We start from the raw sequence: 15925 nt of genomic DNA, 5'->3' as shown, positions 1-15925 counted from the left end.
TAAATGTGCATTATCATCATCTCCCATCCTCTGTGGCTTTACCAATGTCTTTGTAGACATTACCAGAGTAATAGCCCAGAGCTTTCCAGTCCTGCTGTTTCAGGCAGGCAGCTTGCAGCCATTACCACAGGGCTCTTGAAAAGGATGTACCAAAAGGGGAAATGTTATTGTTTCATTTCCCTTCAGCAATTATGGAGCTGATGCAGCTCTTGCTATAGTCAATTAGTCTTCACGCTCACTCTAAAGGGCTTTGGATTGGTCCCAAAGTTAGTGTCCTCATTTTCTGTAATCCTGGAAGTGTTTACGCCTTCCCAGCCTCTGAGCAGGGATGAGCCAGCTGATGGCATATCCAGCCAATTATAACCTGAACAGCTAGGAGAGAATTATTTATTTTCCATTTGGCAAGAGGGACAGAAAAGTATGGCAAGGCAGGCCGAGACAGATGAACAAACCCTCTTTGCAAGCCCTGTTTGCCACACAAAGTATTTGCAGCATGTTTTTTTTGGCATAAGTCTGCAATGCGATCTCTGCTTTGTAATCAGCATCCTTGGAGGCAGGACACATCAAAGAGAGAATATTTCAATACAAAGACCAAAGAATTTTGCTTTGGTTTTTGTGATGTACATATTTCATCTCAGATATCCTTTCCTTGCTATTTTAATCTGGAAAATAGCTCTTCTCATCCTGATTTTAGTCTTTCCCACCTTCTTCCTTTCTGTCTGGACATTGGTCTCACCAGATTTTGCAGGATAAACTGATCAGTGGACAGACTGAGCTCTTCTGGGAAAATCCAGAGCACTGCGGAAAATGCTGCCGATGATTCAGGAAGCGCTTTGCATCCTTCTGCTTTAGAGCTGAGCTCGGTGCCCTCTCTTTATGAAAAAGGGTATGGTCTTTCTTCAACATACTGTCCTTGCAATGAGGCATTAGTCGCTCTGATGATCAGCTGTGGTCATGAGTGCTTGGGGTCACCAAAGACTTTATAGCTCTTCTACTAGAAGCAGTTGTCGTTCTTTCAGCTTTGGCCACGGTCCACCCTGAACAATCTCATTGTGCCCAACACCTCTGGCAGCTCAGTTTGCCGAGGCATTATCCTGTCCAGGACAGATCATGGGACAGGCAGTCAGGTGTTCAAGATGCCATTACTGGGTCGGCTGCTGAGCAAAGGTTGTGCAATCACCGGCAGCTCACTGAACCTCTGCATGCCTCAGTTTCTCACGATGTAAATAAGGAGGGTGTTTGCTGAAGCCACAGGCTACGTAGTACTTGGTTAATATTTGAATATGTGTGGAATGGCTTAAATCCTAGGAGCATTAAAAATCAGTGGAAGACTTTGTTGCACACTGTAGTATTCCACAATTTCCCTGCTATGCCTCCCGCACTCACACTGTCGTTATTGCCTGCCAAGAGGTTATGGATCTTTTTTAGTGCAAACATAAGTTATTGTTGCTTACACCAACTGATTTACCATGTTTCCCTGTAAAACCAATGGCTCCCATTTAAAACTTGATCCTGAAGCCAAGAAATGTTTGCTGGAACAGCGCTAGCAGCAGTAACTGATGTCAGGATTACGGTACATAGCAATGACGTCTTGGGCAATACTTCTTGCAGGGGGAGCACAACAAATTTTTAGCCAAACATTCTAAGAAAATGATGGGTTTGTGACGACATTGCATACGTCTGTGTGTTAGTTTGGATTTACCATCCAAAAAAGCATCTGCCTAATAATCTCAAAAGTGTTATATTCCCAAAATCTTGTGAAATAGGGGGCCAGATAGATGAGAGAGTCAGTGTTAGCGTTCCCACTGAGGGACAGGCTCATCTGTTGTTAGACCTCAGAGAAAACCCACACAGGAAAAATGTTGTGCGAGTGGCCTCTTTAGTTTCACTTTTCTCAAATTACACTTTTATATCCCCCAAAAAGAGAGGCATTTTGTCATTCTCATCACATCTTGCTAGAATTCTCCTAACTCAGAAGGTGACTTCTGCAGAGAAATTTGAAGTTTGGGAATTTGTTCATAGGTTAGTCAAATTCAAGATTAAAACTTCTCAGAAGAGTTATTTTAAGGCATTGCAAACAATTCACTACAAACTGATGCTGGCTGAAAATCTCCAATAGTAGCTGGGTAATGGCTGCACACTGTGTTAAAAAATCAAGGCCCTTATTGATCTTTCGCTGAGCTAGATCAATAAGAACAATTCATGAGAAAATAACTGAGGGAAGGTATTTTGATTCAGGTTTAAATGCAAGTTACCCTTAGCACAGTGTCCTTCCTTTTATTTTATGGGGGTTTTCTCTCCATGTTTCTGGTGAATTTAATACTGCTGACAGCTGCTGAGCTAATAGCCCTAGACACTAAAGTGCTGTCTTCCAGCAAGGGTGTAGCACTGCAGAGGAACAGCTTTGTCTATTCATTGTAAAAAGACTTTGCAGTACTGTGGGGATGGTTTATAATTCAAATTGTGAAATACACTCACTTTGTTGTGAGGCAGCCCATATGGAAAAAAATAGGAAAAATGGGATTTTTTTCCCCAGGGAAATGCTGTAAATATCAACTAGTGTTTGGAATCACCATTCATACTGGCTTGTTAAGGTAAAAAATCCCAACCTTGTGGAAGATATAACAGTTGGGAAAATGTGGCTTTTTTTTTTTTAACTTCAGACTTAAGATTTAGTATAGCCTGCTGTATAGGGTGCAGACAGGAGGATCTGAGCTGGAATCCAAACCCAGCTTGTGCTCTAACCTGCCTTGTCAGTTTGGGCAAATCCCATCTCTTTTTCTTCATGAAAAATTAGGGCTGACAGGTATTGCAGGAGATTATTTACCCCATCCTTCTCCCTGAGATAAGAACAATTCTCCCAAAACTCTTCAGAGCAGATGTTTTACTAATTTCTTAATTAGTAAAATTAAGATATATAATATATGATGGTGACTATTCCACTGCTTTCCTAGGCAATTTGTTGCGGTGCTCAACTGTTCTTACCCTTAACCCAAAGTCTAATTTCTATCGCCTTTCTCAAGATGTAAGCTCATTATTTCTTGTCCTAGACTCACTGCACGCAGAGAAGAGCTAATTCCCTCCTGCTCTGCAGCAACCTTTTGCATATTTGAAGACGATATAATGTCTCTTTTCAGTTAAGTCTTCTCTTCTTCAGACTAAATGCTTTGTAAAGTGTTCTAAGACTAGAATAAAAATGCTCTGCAGACTAGATTTTTAAAGGGCTCTGTTCCAGCATAGTCACCAAGCTTGAAGCGAAAGCATTTTCAAAAGCAGCATTTTCTCACTAGGGATGGAGAATTGTGCTTAGGCAGAGCTGGTCCCAAAGGCTATGTCCATGCTGTCATTCCAACTGCGCCTAACACCTTTCTCAAATCCAGACTCGCCAACTGTCTGCGCTGTCGACATGCAGACATAGGCGAAGACTGAGATGAGGAGGGAAAGGTCAAGCGAGTCTCGGTGTGGATCTAAGTTTTCCTTCTCACAGTCTCTGCAGATTATTCATGAGCGGAACATGTGATAGCCCAGCCTGTCAGCAGATACTCTGATTGTGGCTCTTCCTAAGCACCATATGGATGCTTTCAGCCTGAGCTGCAGCCCTGCTAACAGTTGGTAGCGTGGATGAAAACCGCACAACACGCAGCGCTCAGCGTTGTCGGCCCTGCCACCGGGACTCACCTGTACACCCCAAAAACAACGCAGCGTGGTTTCACCAGGGCTTGTCCTCCTGCCAGCAGCCACACAGCCCCTGAGGTACCATTCTGAGAGCATGGTGGGATTTCCTCAGCCCAGAAAATGGTTTTTAAAAGGCAGTCATTTAAAAAAAGAAAGATTTCAGTTGAAACAGAAATTTGGGATTGCTAGTTTAAGTTTCAGAGGTATCAACCTTCTGATGATCATCCACTATGTCTCACCTGCTGTCCCTGGACGGTGATGTGATGGATAGAGCATTCATAGACCTTAGGGCTGTTTTTCTTTCCTTGTTTCATCACACCTTTAATGGTCTCATCCTATAATTATACAGCCACCGGAACTGTATGACCCTGAATCACAAAATTAGGTAATGAATCCTCATTCCAGTGTGTGAGTGCAGCATCACTCTTAACTTCAATGCATTGTTCCACACCAAAAAACGCAGAAACCCTGATATTCTCTAAGCTGGTTAGAAAAAGGTCCTTCTCTCTATACTCATAAGGACACTGCCATCTGCAACTCCCTGTCCTTTCAGCCATATAAGTTGGATTGTACAGTGAGATTGTGTAGCCCGACGGCTGCAAAATTGTTCCTATATTTCAAAACACGGTGCTGGGAACATATGTGAGAGAAAGAGAAAGAAAGGCAGCTGAAAGTCTACAGCCAACAGCTTGTGTCAGAAAGCTGCTAAAGGAGGAAACAGTTGGGCATTTTTAATCGCGACGTGGTATCTGCAGGATGAACGCAAGCAAACTTGGCTTGAGACTGAAATTGTTTGTGGTCTAATCAATTCTTGACAAACCGCACGAGACCGGGTGGTGGGCTTTGAAGTGAATTGGAACACCTGTTCCTAAAAATTTGTTCCCTGAACATAAACTTTACTGCGGCCTCCTCATACTTCTGTCCATGTATGCTGAAGGCAAACCGAAGGCAAATCACTAAACTTGCACCTCTGCGTGGAGGCAAAGTTGCTGAAGAGCACATGTTGTTAAGGGGGGACATGGTGGGCCACTCTGAGGTGGCCATGGCTGTGTGTTGCTGAGGGGGGACATGGCAGGGTGCCCCAAGTTGGCCATGGCTGCGTGTCGCTGAGAGGGAGCACTGGCAGGGTGCTCTGAGGCAGCCATGGCTGTGTGTCACTGAGGGGGGACATGGTGGGGTGTTGTGAGGCACCCGTGGCTGTAATGTCACTGAGGGGGTACACTGGCAGGGTGCTCTGAGGCGGCCATGGGCATATGTTGCTGAGGGGGGACACGGTGGGGTGCTCTGGGGTGGCCACGGCCATCTTTCACTGAGGGTGGACACTGAAGCAGCCATGCCTGTGTGTTGTTGAGAGGCAACATGGCAAGGGCGCTCTGAGGCGGCCATGGCTGTAATGTCGCTGAGGGGGTACGCTGGCAGGGCACTATGAGGTGGCCATGGCTGTAATGTCACTGAGGGAGGCTATGGCAGGGCACTCTTGAGGCAGCCATGGCTGTAATGTCGCTGAGGGGGTACCCTGGCTCTGCACTCTGAGGTGGCCATGGCCATATGTCGCTGAGGGGGGACATGGTGGGGTGCTCTGAGGCGGCCATGGCTGTGATGTCGCTGAGGGGGTACACTGGCTGGGGACTCTGAGGCGGCCATGGCTGCGTCTCGCCGAGGAAGAACCCAGCAGCACACTGAGGCGGCCATGACCGTGTCCCCCGCGGGACCCGGCGCCGGACCGCAGCGCCCAGCGGTGGGGAGGCGGCGGGCGCTCGGCCCCGCCACACTCAAGATGTCGGCGCCGCCGCGGCGCTGCCCGCCCCGCCCCGCCGTGACGCGCGGCGTCAGCTGACGGCGGAGTCGCCGGTGGCGGCGGCGGGGGGCGGGCGCCGGCACTCGGAGTTGGCCGCCGCCGCCGCGCAGAGCCGCCGCCGGGCCTGAGGCCGACCCGCCGCCGCCATGCCCTCGGAGAAGAGCTTCAAGCAGCGCCGCACCTTCGGTGAGCTCCCCGGGGAGGGACGGGGCGGGGCAGGGTCGCTGACAGCGCCCGCCGGCTGTCCCGGCCTCTCCCCGGGCCTCGTCGCTCGGCGGGCGGGCTGCGGGGGCGGCCCGGCGGGGCAGGCCGGCGGCGGTGCCCTCGCTGCCGGTGGGGGGATCGGTGAGGCGGGGAGGGGGCAGATCTCGTTAGGAGCCGCGGAGATCCCCGGGCCGGCTCCTGCTGACAGCGGGGATCCGCGGGCGGAGCGGGCCCGGCCGCCCTGCCCCGGTCACCGGCGTCGCCGTGCCACTCCGCCGAGGGCTGCGGGGGTGACCCGGCACCTGGGGCGGGAGGGGAGTCGCCGCCTGCTCGGGGCTGGAATGGAAACAAACCCCGGCCCGGCCTCCGCTCCTCCTGCGCGGCCGCGGGGCTTGTTTCGCCCCGGCGAGGCGGGCCGAGCCTCTCCGCTGTGGGGCGAGAACCTGGAAGTTTGGGCCAGGGGTCATTTTTTTGGGTGTCCGGGGCGGGGGTGAGCTCTGCGCTGCGTTGGGAGAGGGGCTTGGGGTGGGGAGATCGCCTCTCCGCATCATCCATTATCGACTGCAGAATTCCCAGGAGCCCGGAAACATCATTTTGCGTTGTGTGCCAAGAGCTGGGCCTGCCCTTCCCTCCCGACGTGCCTGCTCAGTGTCCGGCTTCGTCTGCGCTATTGACAGCAGAATTAAGCTCCGCTTGCAGTGTGGGACTTGGCTCGGTGTGAGGAATTCTCTACCTGGGTTGCTGCGAGCGGACTGGGACGTATGCCTCCTGTCTGCCTTTAGTTATTGAAAACTAGCAAGTCATCGAGAAGAGCTGTGTAATGATGGCTGGGGAAATGAGATTAGCCTCTTTCTAGAAGGAACAGCCTTGATAGAGCCGTGCCAGCACTTCTTTCTGTGCTTAGGATGGGACCAGAGCAATCGAAAGAGCTCAGTATCTGTTCATGTGTGTCGGTGAGGTAGGCTGAAATGCTCTGAGGGTAACAAGAACTGGCAGCGTAACCTATTTCTGCGTGAACTATAAAATCCCGTACGTAAAATGGAATTGGTGGAAGTAATTGATCCAGATTTTCTTTTCCTTCTGCCTTTGGGTTAAAGTCAAGCTGCTTAAGAGAGCTGCCTGGTGTGTCCACCCTTGTCTTTGATGTTCTGTTAAACGTAAGCTGTTCTCCGCGTTGAAGCAGAGAGAATGTTGATCTAACAAAGTCTACGTTTAAGCTGCACCTTTTCTTGGAGTCTTCCAAAACTGTTGTTGACCCCATCGCCTGTCAGCAGCCTCTATTGCAGGTATTAAGTTCAGCTAGGATGGCAGCCAAGCAGTTGCCACTGCAACTAATGTCGTCAGAGAGCAGTGTTTATCTGTGGCTGACTGAAGCCTGATTTTGAACACGCCATATACAATAATCTCAATGATTTGCCCAGTTTATGTTCCTTCTACTTCAGAGAGTTCTGCTGAGTAACATTGCCGTAAACAAACCTGTTTCAGTTGAAAAGTTAAGTCAAACCTCTCTGTGCTTGCGGGGTTGGCGGTTGGTCTCATTCACTCCCCGTATCTCTTGTGATTCTGGTTAATCTTAAAAAGTATTTTAATTAGCTAGTATCTCTGCCCTTGAATTGTTAATGCTGGTCTGTAAGAGCGTGACTTGGGCTGTGGGACGTGCAGCAGGATGGCTTTCAGGTTCCTGGTCTTGCAGTCAGGTGAAGGCTTTGCATACTCCTTGCCTTAGTTCTGCTTGATTCACCTCCAGCTTAAAAACGTGATTCACAGGAGCTGTGTTTCCTTACTGGGCTCATAAAAAGGCGCATGGATGTATTTCATACTCACAAATTTAATAGGGACTAATGGAGAGCTGAGTGATGTTATTCCTGAGTGGCGGGACAGGTAGTGTGTCCTGTGTATTAGCATACCAGCAGTGAGCTGGGCTGGCGGGTGCTGATCTAAGCTCTTCCTCTCCCGTGCGCAGCACCTCTCCCTGGGTAGGTGTCTGTTAAAGCCGTGATGCAACACTAAATCTTCTCTCCGAGAGGTGTTTATAAGATGGAGATGGCCTGGAAAGCCCCGGCCCGCTGAAGAGAACTGGAGAGGTTAAAATTGAGTTCACTGAATCTGAAAGTAGGCAGGGTATAAACAGATGCAACTGCCTCTGAAAGCAACTGCGCCTGTTTACTTTGGCTCGGACGTGTACTTTAGCCTGGTTTTTAATATCTGTGCTATTAATATTTATGTCTGAGGAGAGGTGAACTTTATCCTGAAAACTGGCACAGAGAGCGGTGAAATGTCTAGGTACACAAGAACCTACCAACAGCTTCTGCAACAATGGGTGCGGCATAATCAAAATAGAAAACTGTAATTCAGTAATACTAGAACACACAGCGTAAGCTGATGCTGCCAGGCTTCGGCCAGCCTCAGGTCTCAAGTAATTGTTGACAACTTCCTCTTCTGGGATCTTGCAGAAATAGTACAGGATATTTAGTCATTGACTTGGGTGGTGTAATTTGATGCTGTCAATTTATGAGATTAAATGTCTGCTTTAGGGGGCAGAAAATGAGGGGTGGGGTGGGGGGTGGCTACCTCCTTTAACACTTTCTGGGAGTCCCAGGCAGCGTGTGTGTGCAGTACTTGTCACCTTGGGTTAAAGAGCAAAGTATTGTCTGTCAAAGGAGAGGTTTTACTCGTGACAGTGCTGTCCTGTTTGAAAACTCATTTGCCTGAATTTGCCTTTGTGGCTTTTACTAACATGTGGTCCCCCTCTTCAGTGGTAGAGAAATAAAGGTAATAACAGCATTAAGTGTGGATGTTTGAACAGACTTTTTTTTCATCTCTTGCAGAGCAAAGAGTGGAAGATGTACGACTGATCCGAGATCAGCATCCAACTAAAATACCAGTGAGTCTGGTTCTTTTCATTTTTCACTTCAATTTCTAGTCTCATGTTTTTTTCAGTAGTTAGAAACCTGTAAAAGAGCTGTCCTGATGAGACCAAATTAAAATTTGGCCATTCAGGGTTGTTAAGCCTGGATTTCAGAAACATTCTCAAACTAGTAACAGGCAGTGAGTGTGGTAGAGCCAGGTGCTAGCTGGGGACTGGAGGAAATGGGGTTTCCTGTGTACTGAAGTTGCATATTGTAGCTTCAAAGAAAACCACACCCTGGCTGAGCTCTGAGATTCTCCTGAGTGTTCAGCTCTTCTCATCTCGGTATTTCTCCTCTCCAAAAGAAGAGTCTGCAGAGGCTAATCGAGAAGAATACACGGTAACGTAGAGACAGATACGGCTTTCGTCACCAGTCTGTGCTGGGAAGGACAGAACTTGCCTTCTGGGAAATGGGCCCGGGCTTGAGGTCTCCAGAAATGCTGCTCAGCTGTCAAACCCCTCCATTTCACCTCAGAGAGGAGATCAGCCATCACCTTGTCACTCTTCTTTAGCTGGTCAGCTCCAAATGCTGCCTGAATTTTTGTTTTCTTTTACTTATGGCATCCTCAAGGTTACAGTTGCAAAGCAAAGCATCCTAGGAAGCAAAAGTCAGGGATCATGTTCTATTGCTGATGAGTTCTTCGCAAGTGGTGGGCTTTGTGTGACGGCTGTCACCACACTAAGCAATAAATAAATGCCACCATCCTTATGGCCGTTTGGTGAAATGGGGAAGGTCTCAGGAGATCTTGGGGGGCAGAAGAGAGAACCGAATTGGACGCTTCAACCTTTGGGTCTCAGTGATGAGAACTGATGGTCCCTGTGAGTGACAATTCTGCGAACAGGCTGCTTGCAAACTGTCTGCGCTTCCATTAACAGAAGCAGTTGTTGCCTCTAGGTCAAGTAGAAACTGAAAGCTTTTCACCTTTAGCTTTAAACTGCTTCATCTCGAAGCTGCTGCTGCTGCTTTACTATGCTGTTGGGCACGGGAACAAGTAATATTTTATAGCAGAAATTTTCTGACTTGTCTGGAATGTGCAGCTTTCCCAAAGGGCCCTTTCCTAACAAATCCATTTCCTGATAGAAGATTGCTTTTTCACCCACCTTTCACAGATCACTGAACTGTAGTCCCCAAGCTCTGTGACCACAGATTGAAAGCTGTTGATTTATAGCAAAGCTCTCATTTCAAGTCACCCATGGACACATTACCAGCAAAAATTCAGAGGTACCTAAGCAACTTGCTGAAGAGGCAGTGGTGCAAAGTCACAGCTACGGCAGAGGCCTGCTGGGGTGCCTGGGGCCTTGCTGTGGTGGCCTGTCCATGTCCTCACTTGAGTCACGGCCTTGCTATTATCATTAGCAGTTCTGGATGAGATAAGATGGCAACGTCACGCTAGATGGTAAATCCCTCCAGTGCCATCAACATCCTTCATTTTGCTGTTGGAAATATTATCCATTGTTTGTGCTCTACCTTTTTAAAAATAGTGTGAGGTTTTTTTCCAGAATGAGCTGGCATTTATTTAAACTGGTGTAAGGAAGTCTTTCTCTAATTTAATTAAATTGGCTCAATATCTCTTCACCTGTGCAACTTTTGAATATCAACACAGCCAGACCCCGTGAGCATGGAAATGATCCAAGTGAATGGTGTCACGTAGCTACCGTTGATTTAAAAACAACAAACCCCACATGGCTGTGAGAGCAGGAGCGCACGAATTCTGAGATCATTGCTTAAAAGCAGGAACTATATACAGTTGCTGGGCAGGGTGCTACTTAAATTGGCAAATCTGCAATTTCCTTGTGAATTGAGTAGTTACTACATAACAACCTTGACAGAATTACTGGTTCCTAAGCATGCTGTCTTGAGATTAAGGAGGAGGAAATTCTCTCCTTTGAGGCTTTACACCCCTCAGAAGTAGCTTTCTCTCATGCATTAGAGTCACTGTGGAAGGTGAATGGAATAGCATACTAACGTGGAGGTGTAGTTCTTGGAAAGAGATGGCCTGAAACTGGAGAAATTCTAGTGAAAACTGCTTGACTTTGCAGAATGCCATAGCAGCCCAGGCCCCTAGTCAGCCGCTGTAATGTGTTAGAGGGAAGCGTGCGTTATCTTTTCTTGGGTTTCCTTGTTGCTGGGTAATTCAGTGCTAGATTAAATGATTCCAGCAAATGAACCGTTCTAAAACTGCACTGATGCTGTGGACATGTGCTGTTAAATCCCTGTTTGCTACCCCGGCGTGCAGTGACTCTTGCAAACAGAATGAGAGGAGCACGTGAAGATAATTATAATATAATTGTTCCTTTTCAGATTCAAGATGCTGTGTTTGCAAATGAAGGGAAATGGAGTTTGGCATAAACGCTTGTACTTTGCGGTGTTTAAAAGGGAGGGGGGAGATGAGGGCACAGACACTGTTTCTGCCTTTCACATCTTCTGCTTCTTTCTTTTTGTGTTTCTTAGGTGATCATTGAAAGGTACAAGGGAGAGAAGCAGCTTCCAGTTTTGGATAAGACCAAGTTCCTGGTGCCAGATCACGTCAACATGAGCGAGCTAATCAAAATTATCAGGTAGTATGCTGTGATTTCAGTGTAAGCTGCATCAACCTAAGGCTATGATTCTTTGTTAGTTCCCCACCTGGTGTATGCATCTGGAGACTCTTTAAATAGAAAATTCATCGAATGAGCGCTCGGTATCCTCGCTAGGACAAATTTGTGAGAAGGTGCTTTTCCTTTGGCTTTGCTGGAAAAAAAAACCCTCTGAAAAGAGCTGAGCTGTTAAGAGAAATCACTGGTTCCCAGAGATGTAGGAGGGAGCCTGGGGCCGCAAATCCGTGTCTAACATGGGTGCTGCTGGCCCGGGGCTCCAGCGCTTCCTGCTCGGCTGTTTCAGGGTGCCTTCTCCGAGCTCTGCCCGGGAGTCCCTCTCCAGAGCGCCTGCCTCTTCCCACCCACCGGCGGGGGAGTTTGGGCTCGCAGCCAGAGCTCTGAGCTGCTGCTTAGGGTTGATCTTGGCATCCTTTGATCATGAAATGAGGTTTCTCTCAGTGACAGTGTTGAGGCCTGAAAAACCCATGTCCAGACCAGTGTCTTTTTGTCCCAGCTGTTTGTGCAGACTGTGGCTTGAGTACTGCTCCACTCCGGTGCTTCAGCTTTGTTGACAAGAAAGAGCAAAAGGGGAAATAGCCAATGAGTGGAAGTCGTGTGGTCTAAAATTGTGGTCAGAAATTCTGCTAGAAGTGCATTTCTCCTGGCTTAGAAGGAGTATCTGATTAGTAAGAGTTCTCAAGCGGTAAACTTGGAAGTTAGCAGCAAACCAGAGTTTGCTTTTTGCTGGTCACGGTGTAGCAGGGAGCTGGTTCGTGGAGGCCACAAGCTGTAAAAACTGAGAGTTGTCCCGCGTGTCCAAACAATTCCCTGCCTCCGAGGCTTGTACAAAAACTGCCTGGCACAAGCAAATCCCAGCTCTTACATGAGTAAGAAAGTGAGATAGGGTTTTGGAAGCAGGAACCAGATTGCTGAAGTCTTCCAGAATTTCTCATGAGCATTAAAAGGCCTTGGGCAAAAAGGTTAACAGCAAGCTGAAGGATTTTTCCCACCTTTTTTGTTATTTGGCTTAGTTGTTAAGAGGTGACTTGGTCCCAGCTGGACTTGGTCCTGAGCCAGCTCAAAGCCTGGCCTTCCCCACCCTCAGATAGCTGCTGCCTTCCCTCAGCCTGCTCTCTTGGGAGTGCTTAGAGCTTGGCTTTGGAAAGGTCCCTTCCCTGGGCTGTGCCTGGGAGGCTCAGTAAATCCTTGTTTCCAGCAGTGAGCGGAAGTGGCGGGAAGCTCATCTGATCTGTTGTTCTTTCCTTCTTTCTTTGGTTGCCCCTCCATGTATCCGAGTTCCTCTTCCTCCCTTGGTTTATGAAGTAGTAAGAGAGCTCCTCTGGGCAAACCTGCTTTCCAGTAGGCAGCTTAGCAGAAATACCTGTTTCCCCCCAACCAGGACAAATGACCAAGGCAAAGCCCTGATGTTAGATGTTTACCGTGCCCCGTGGTCTGGGAGGTCTGTCGCTCTCTGCCCTTCCCTCGAGGCTTCTGGGAGGGAGAAGAGAGGGCAAGATGCTGGTAGTGTTGAACACAGGCTCTTACAGAGCTGCTGCCAGGGTTTCAAAGGTCCAGGGTCTTTCGCGGGGAGGCTGTGCCCATCCTCCCTCCTGGGTTTGCCTTCCCAGTGAGGTGCTGTTGGGCCAAGCTGTGAGCCAGAGGCCCCGCGGGCCTCGCGTGTTTGCTGGTGTACTGGGATCGTCCTTTCTGCCCGTTTAATGCCGCTCTGGAGCGGAGCTTTTCCAGTGGGGTAAGGGCTTCTGTCAGCCGATGGATCTGACTGGGCTTAGAGATGAATTTCACAGAATCCCAGAATCCTCAAGGTTGTAAAAGACCTTGAGGATCCTCCAGTCCAACCATTGGAGAGAGCCCCTTGGGTTAATGCGAGCAGTGGCTGATCAAGTGACAGGGTCCTTTCAGAAGGAGTGAGGGGCCCAAAACTGAACACAGTAATCGAGGTGCAGCCTCACCAGTGCCGAGCACAGGGGTCAGATCCCTTCCCTGTCCCTGCTGGCCACGCTAGTGCTGATACAAGCCAGGATACCATTGGCCTTTTGGCCACCTGGGCACACTGCTGGCTCATTATCAATCAATTAACCCCCCAGGTCCCTCTCTGACTGGCAGCTCTCCAGCCACTCCTCCCCAAGCCTGTAGCACTGCTGGGGGTGAATTTCATACCCCTTTGAGGTGGGGAGGGGACGCCTTCCGCAGGGGCGGGGCTGCCTCGGGTGGGGCCACCCTCCCGAGGACTTGTTTTTGCCTGTGTGGATGTGAGCGGAACCGCGTAGTCACGGCTGTCCCCCCCTTCCCCCCCTGCTCCCCCCACCTCCCCCCAACAGGCGACGCCTGCAGCTGAACTCCAACCAGGCCTTCTTCCTCCTGGTCAACGGACACAGCATGGTGAGCGTTTCCACACCCATCTCCGAGGTGTACGAGAGCGAGAAGGACGAGGATGGCTTCCTGTACATGGTGTACGCCTCTCAGGAGACTTTCGGAGTGCAATCTTCTGTCTAGGACACGCCAGTGGCTTCTAGCCTAGGATTTCGGTTTACCCTTGGCCATCACCCCCCACTCTTCCCCACACACACCCCAGGGAAAGAAACGGATGTCACCTACGCTCTCAGGCCCATAGCATAGTCTTGCTTTAGCAGGTGTCTCATCTTACCTTGCCTTGTTTGTGACTATTAAACAGTACAGACGAGCACCTCCGGCTTTGAAACCTGCTGTAATATTCCACACAGGCACATTTACATTTCTGGACTTTTGTGAATGGAACCCAATTGTGCATGTGACAATTGCAAATAAAGGGACACTTGATTGACTTGAAAAAGCAAACAGGCACCAGGGAGGAGCTAAAGTGTTTCCTGTGACAGTTTTCTGGAAAATCTCCCTATGATTCCTTAAAGTTGTTTTTTTTTTTTTAATAAATCAAGAAGGCTTCTCATGAGAGCAAATACGTTTTAACGTTCCAAAGCAGAGCTTTGTCTTCTGCAGCTCGCTCAGACTTGTGTCAGGGCTGCAGTGAGTTAAGGCAAGTGCTTGGGGTGAGCTGGGGGAGTACAACTCTTTTTTTTTTTTTTTTTTTTTTTTTTGTCTCTGTTTTTTGTGGCACTGCAAACTTAGGAACGGTGCCGGTTTCTGAAATACTCATACCAAACACCACAGCTTTACTGTAGTTTTAGGAAACGTTTAACTGTAAAATACACACCTGGACAGGTAACATTCAATAAACTCCAGTCTGTGATGAAGTTCCAATCCCTGTGTGTTCAGTGCAACACTGTTGTTCGTACGAGCTTGCTTCCAAAAGATCATCCCCCGCCCCAGCCCCTCCCCGGTCCAGTGGCTTGATGTTCCCAGTGGTTTGGAGTTCCCAGTGGTTTGAAGGGAGCGGCGGGCCCCTCCGCCAGTGCCGAAGCAGTGGGGACACGAGCAGCACCCCAACCCGCTCGCCCTCGGAGAGCCCCATCGCCAGCGGCCCCACGGCTCCTGCCATCGCTCCTCCATCCCGACCGCTGGAACCACTGACCTGCCTGTGCCGAACCCGCTTTGCACGGGGAGGGGGGGGAATCGAGGAGAATTTTAGAAGCAGCTCACGTCCAGGGGTTGCTGTCGAGTTGACGAACAAATTATTATTTTTTTTTTTTTCCATCACCGAAGTCTCCCGCCGCTCGCATGGGGTCGGGAAGCGCTCGGTGTTCCTGCTGCCTGGAGCGGGGAGGACCCTGCGCAGGGGGTGTCTGTCTCGTAGGACCTCTGGTTTTCCTCTAGAGTCGTTGTCACGTGAAGTGTAGCAGGATGAGATTACTCATGTGTATGATGTGTCTGTGAACTAACTACAGCTGTTACTGGAAGCTAACTTACTATCACGGGGGAGAAAGAAGCAATACTACTGCGTCTCGGCACTCTAGCTCAGCAAGGTGTCCAATTTGTACCTACCTACGCCTCTTTGCATGCATCTCGTTCACAACGCTTCGGATTTTTTATTGTTCTTTGTGTTTTTACTCCCAACGTAAACTTTTAAATGCGGCTTGTTCTATGTTTAGTTTTGTGTAAGAAATTGTTTAACTCATAACTGACAACCATACTTGTAATTACGCCGTGATTGACTGATATTCCTGTACAAATGTTGCTTTTTTAAAAATTAATACAGTGCTGAGATGGATGGATTACATCCCAACTTCATTATGGCTCGGGTGGTTATTTCTAGACGGGGTTTTCTCAAACTGCTCCGGGCAGGGATGGGCACAGAGCCACGTCCACCTGCCGCGGGAGGAGCCGCCACCCCCCAGGAGGAGGGATTCTGGGTGTATTTGCCCCATATTTTGGGCATAATGGAATTCCAGGTGTATCTGCCCTGTAAAACAGTTCAGCTCCGCAGCTGGGCAGGGGCTGGGGCACCCAGATGTGTTTCCATCTCCCCGGTTCCCTCCTCATCCTCCCCCGGGGAAATCGGGAAGGGGAGGCGGGGTAGGAGCGAGGCCGCGGCCGCTCTCAGTGACAAACCACGAGCACAAACCCTTTGGGTTTTGGAGCTGAGTCCAGGAGAGGAGTCGCAGGCACTGTAATAGAGCTGGGCTTCATGAGCAGGTGTCTGGGGTGGAGAGGCAGCAAAATAAAGGGAATTTATTAAAAAAAAAAAAAAATTAAAAAAAAATGCCCTTGGTAACTGCCCCACACAAATAAAAAAATAAAATAATATAAAAAATATAAATAAATACAAATAAAAATATATAAAAATATAAATACAAATAAAATACAAATAT

At 48.8% G+C, this 15925-nt stretch overlaps 1 protein-coding gene across 1 annotated transcript; it reads left to right on the top strand.

The window, feature by feature from the left end:
• The first annotated feature begins 5518 nt into the window (after positions 1-5518).
• On the top strand, positions 5519-15344 carry MAP1LC3B (microtubule associated protein 1 light chain 3 beta). The gene is made up of 4 exons (XM_074840064.1): positions 5519-5659; positions 8506-8561; positions 11038-11144; positions 13502-15344. The coding sequence occupies exons 1-4, from the start codon at positions 5620-5622 to the stop codon at positions 13674-13676; spliced, it is 378 nt and encodes a 125-aa protein (XP_074696165.1). The 5' UTR covers positions 5519-5619; the 3' UTR covers positions 13677-15344.
• Positions 15345-15925: the final 581 nt, after the last annotated feature.

This window comes from Strix aluco, chromosome 14 (assembly GCF_031877795.1).
Source record: "Strix aluco isolate bStrAlu1 chromosome 14, bStrAlu1.hap1, whole genome shotgun sequence".
Lineage (NCBI taxonomy): Eukaryota > Metazoa > Chordata > Aves > Strigiformes > Strigidae > Strix > Strix aluco.
This window is presented reverse-complemented; position numbering and strand designations above follow the sequence as displayed.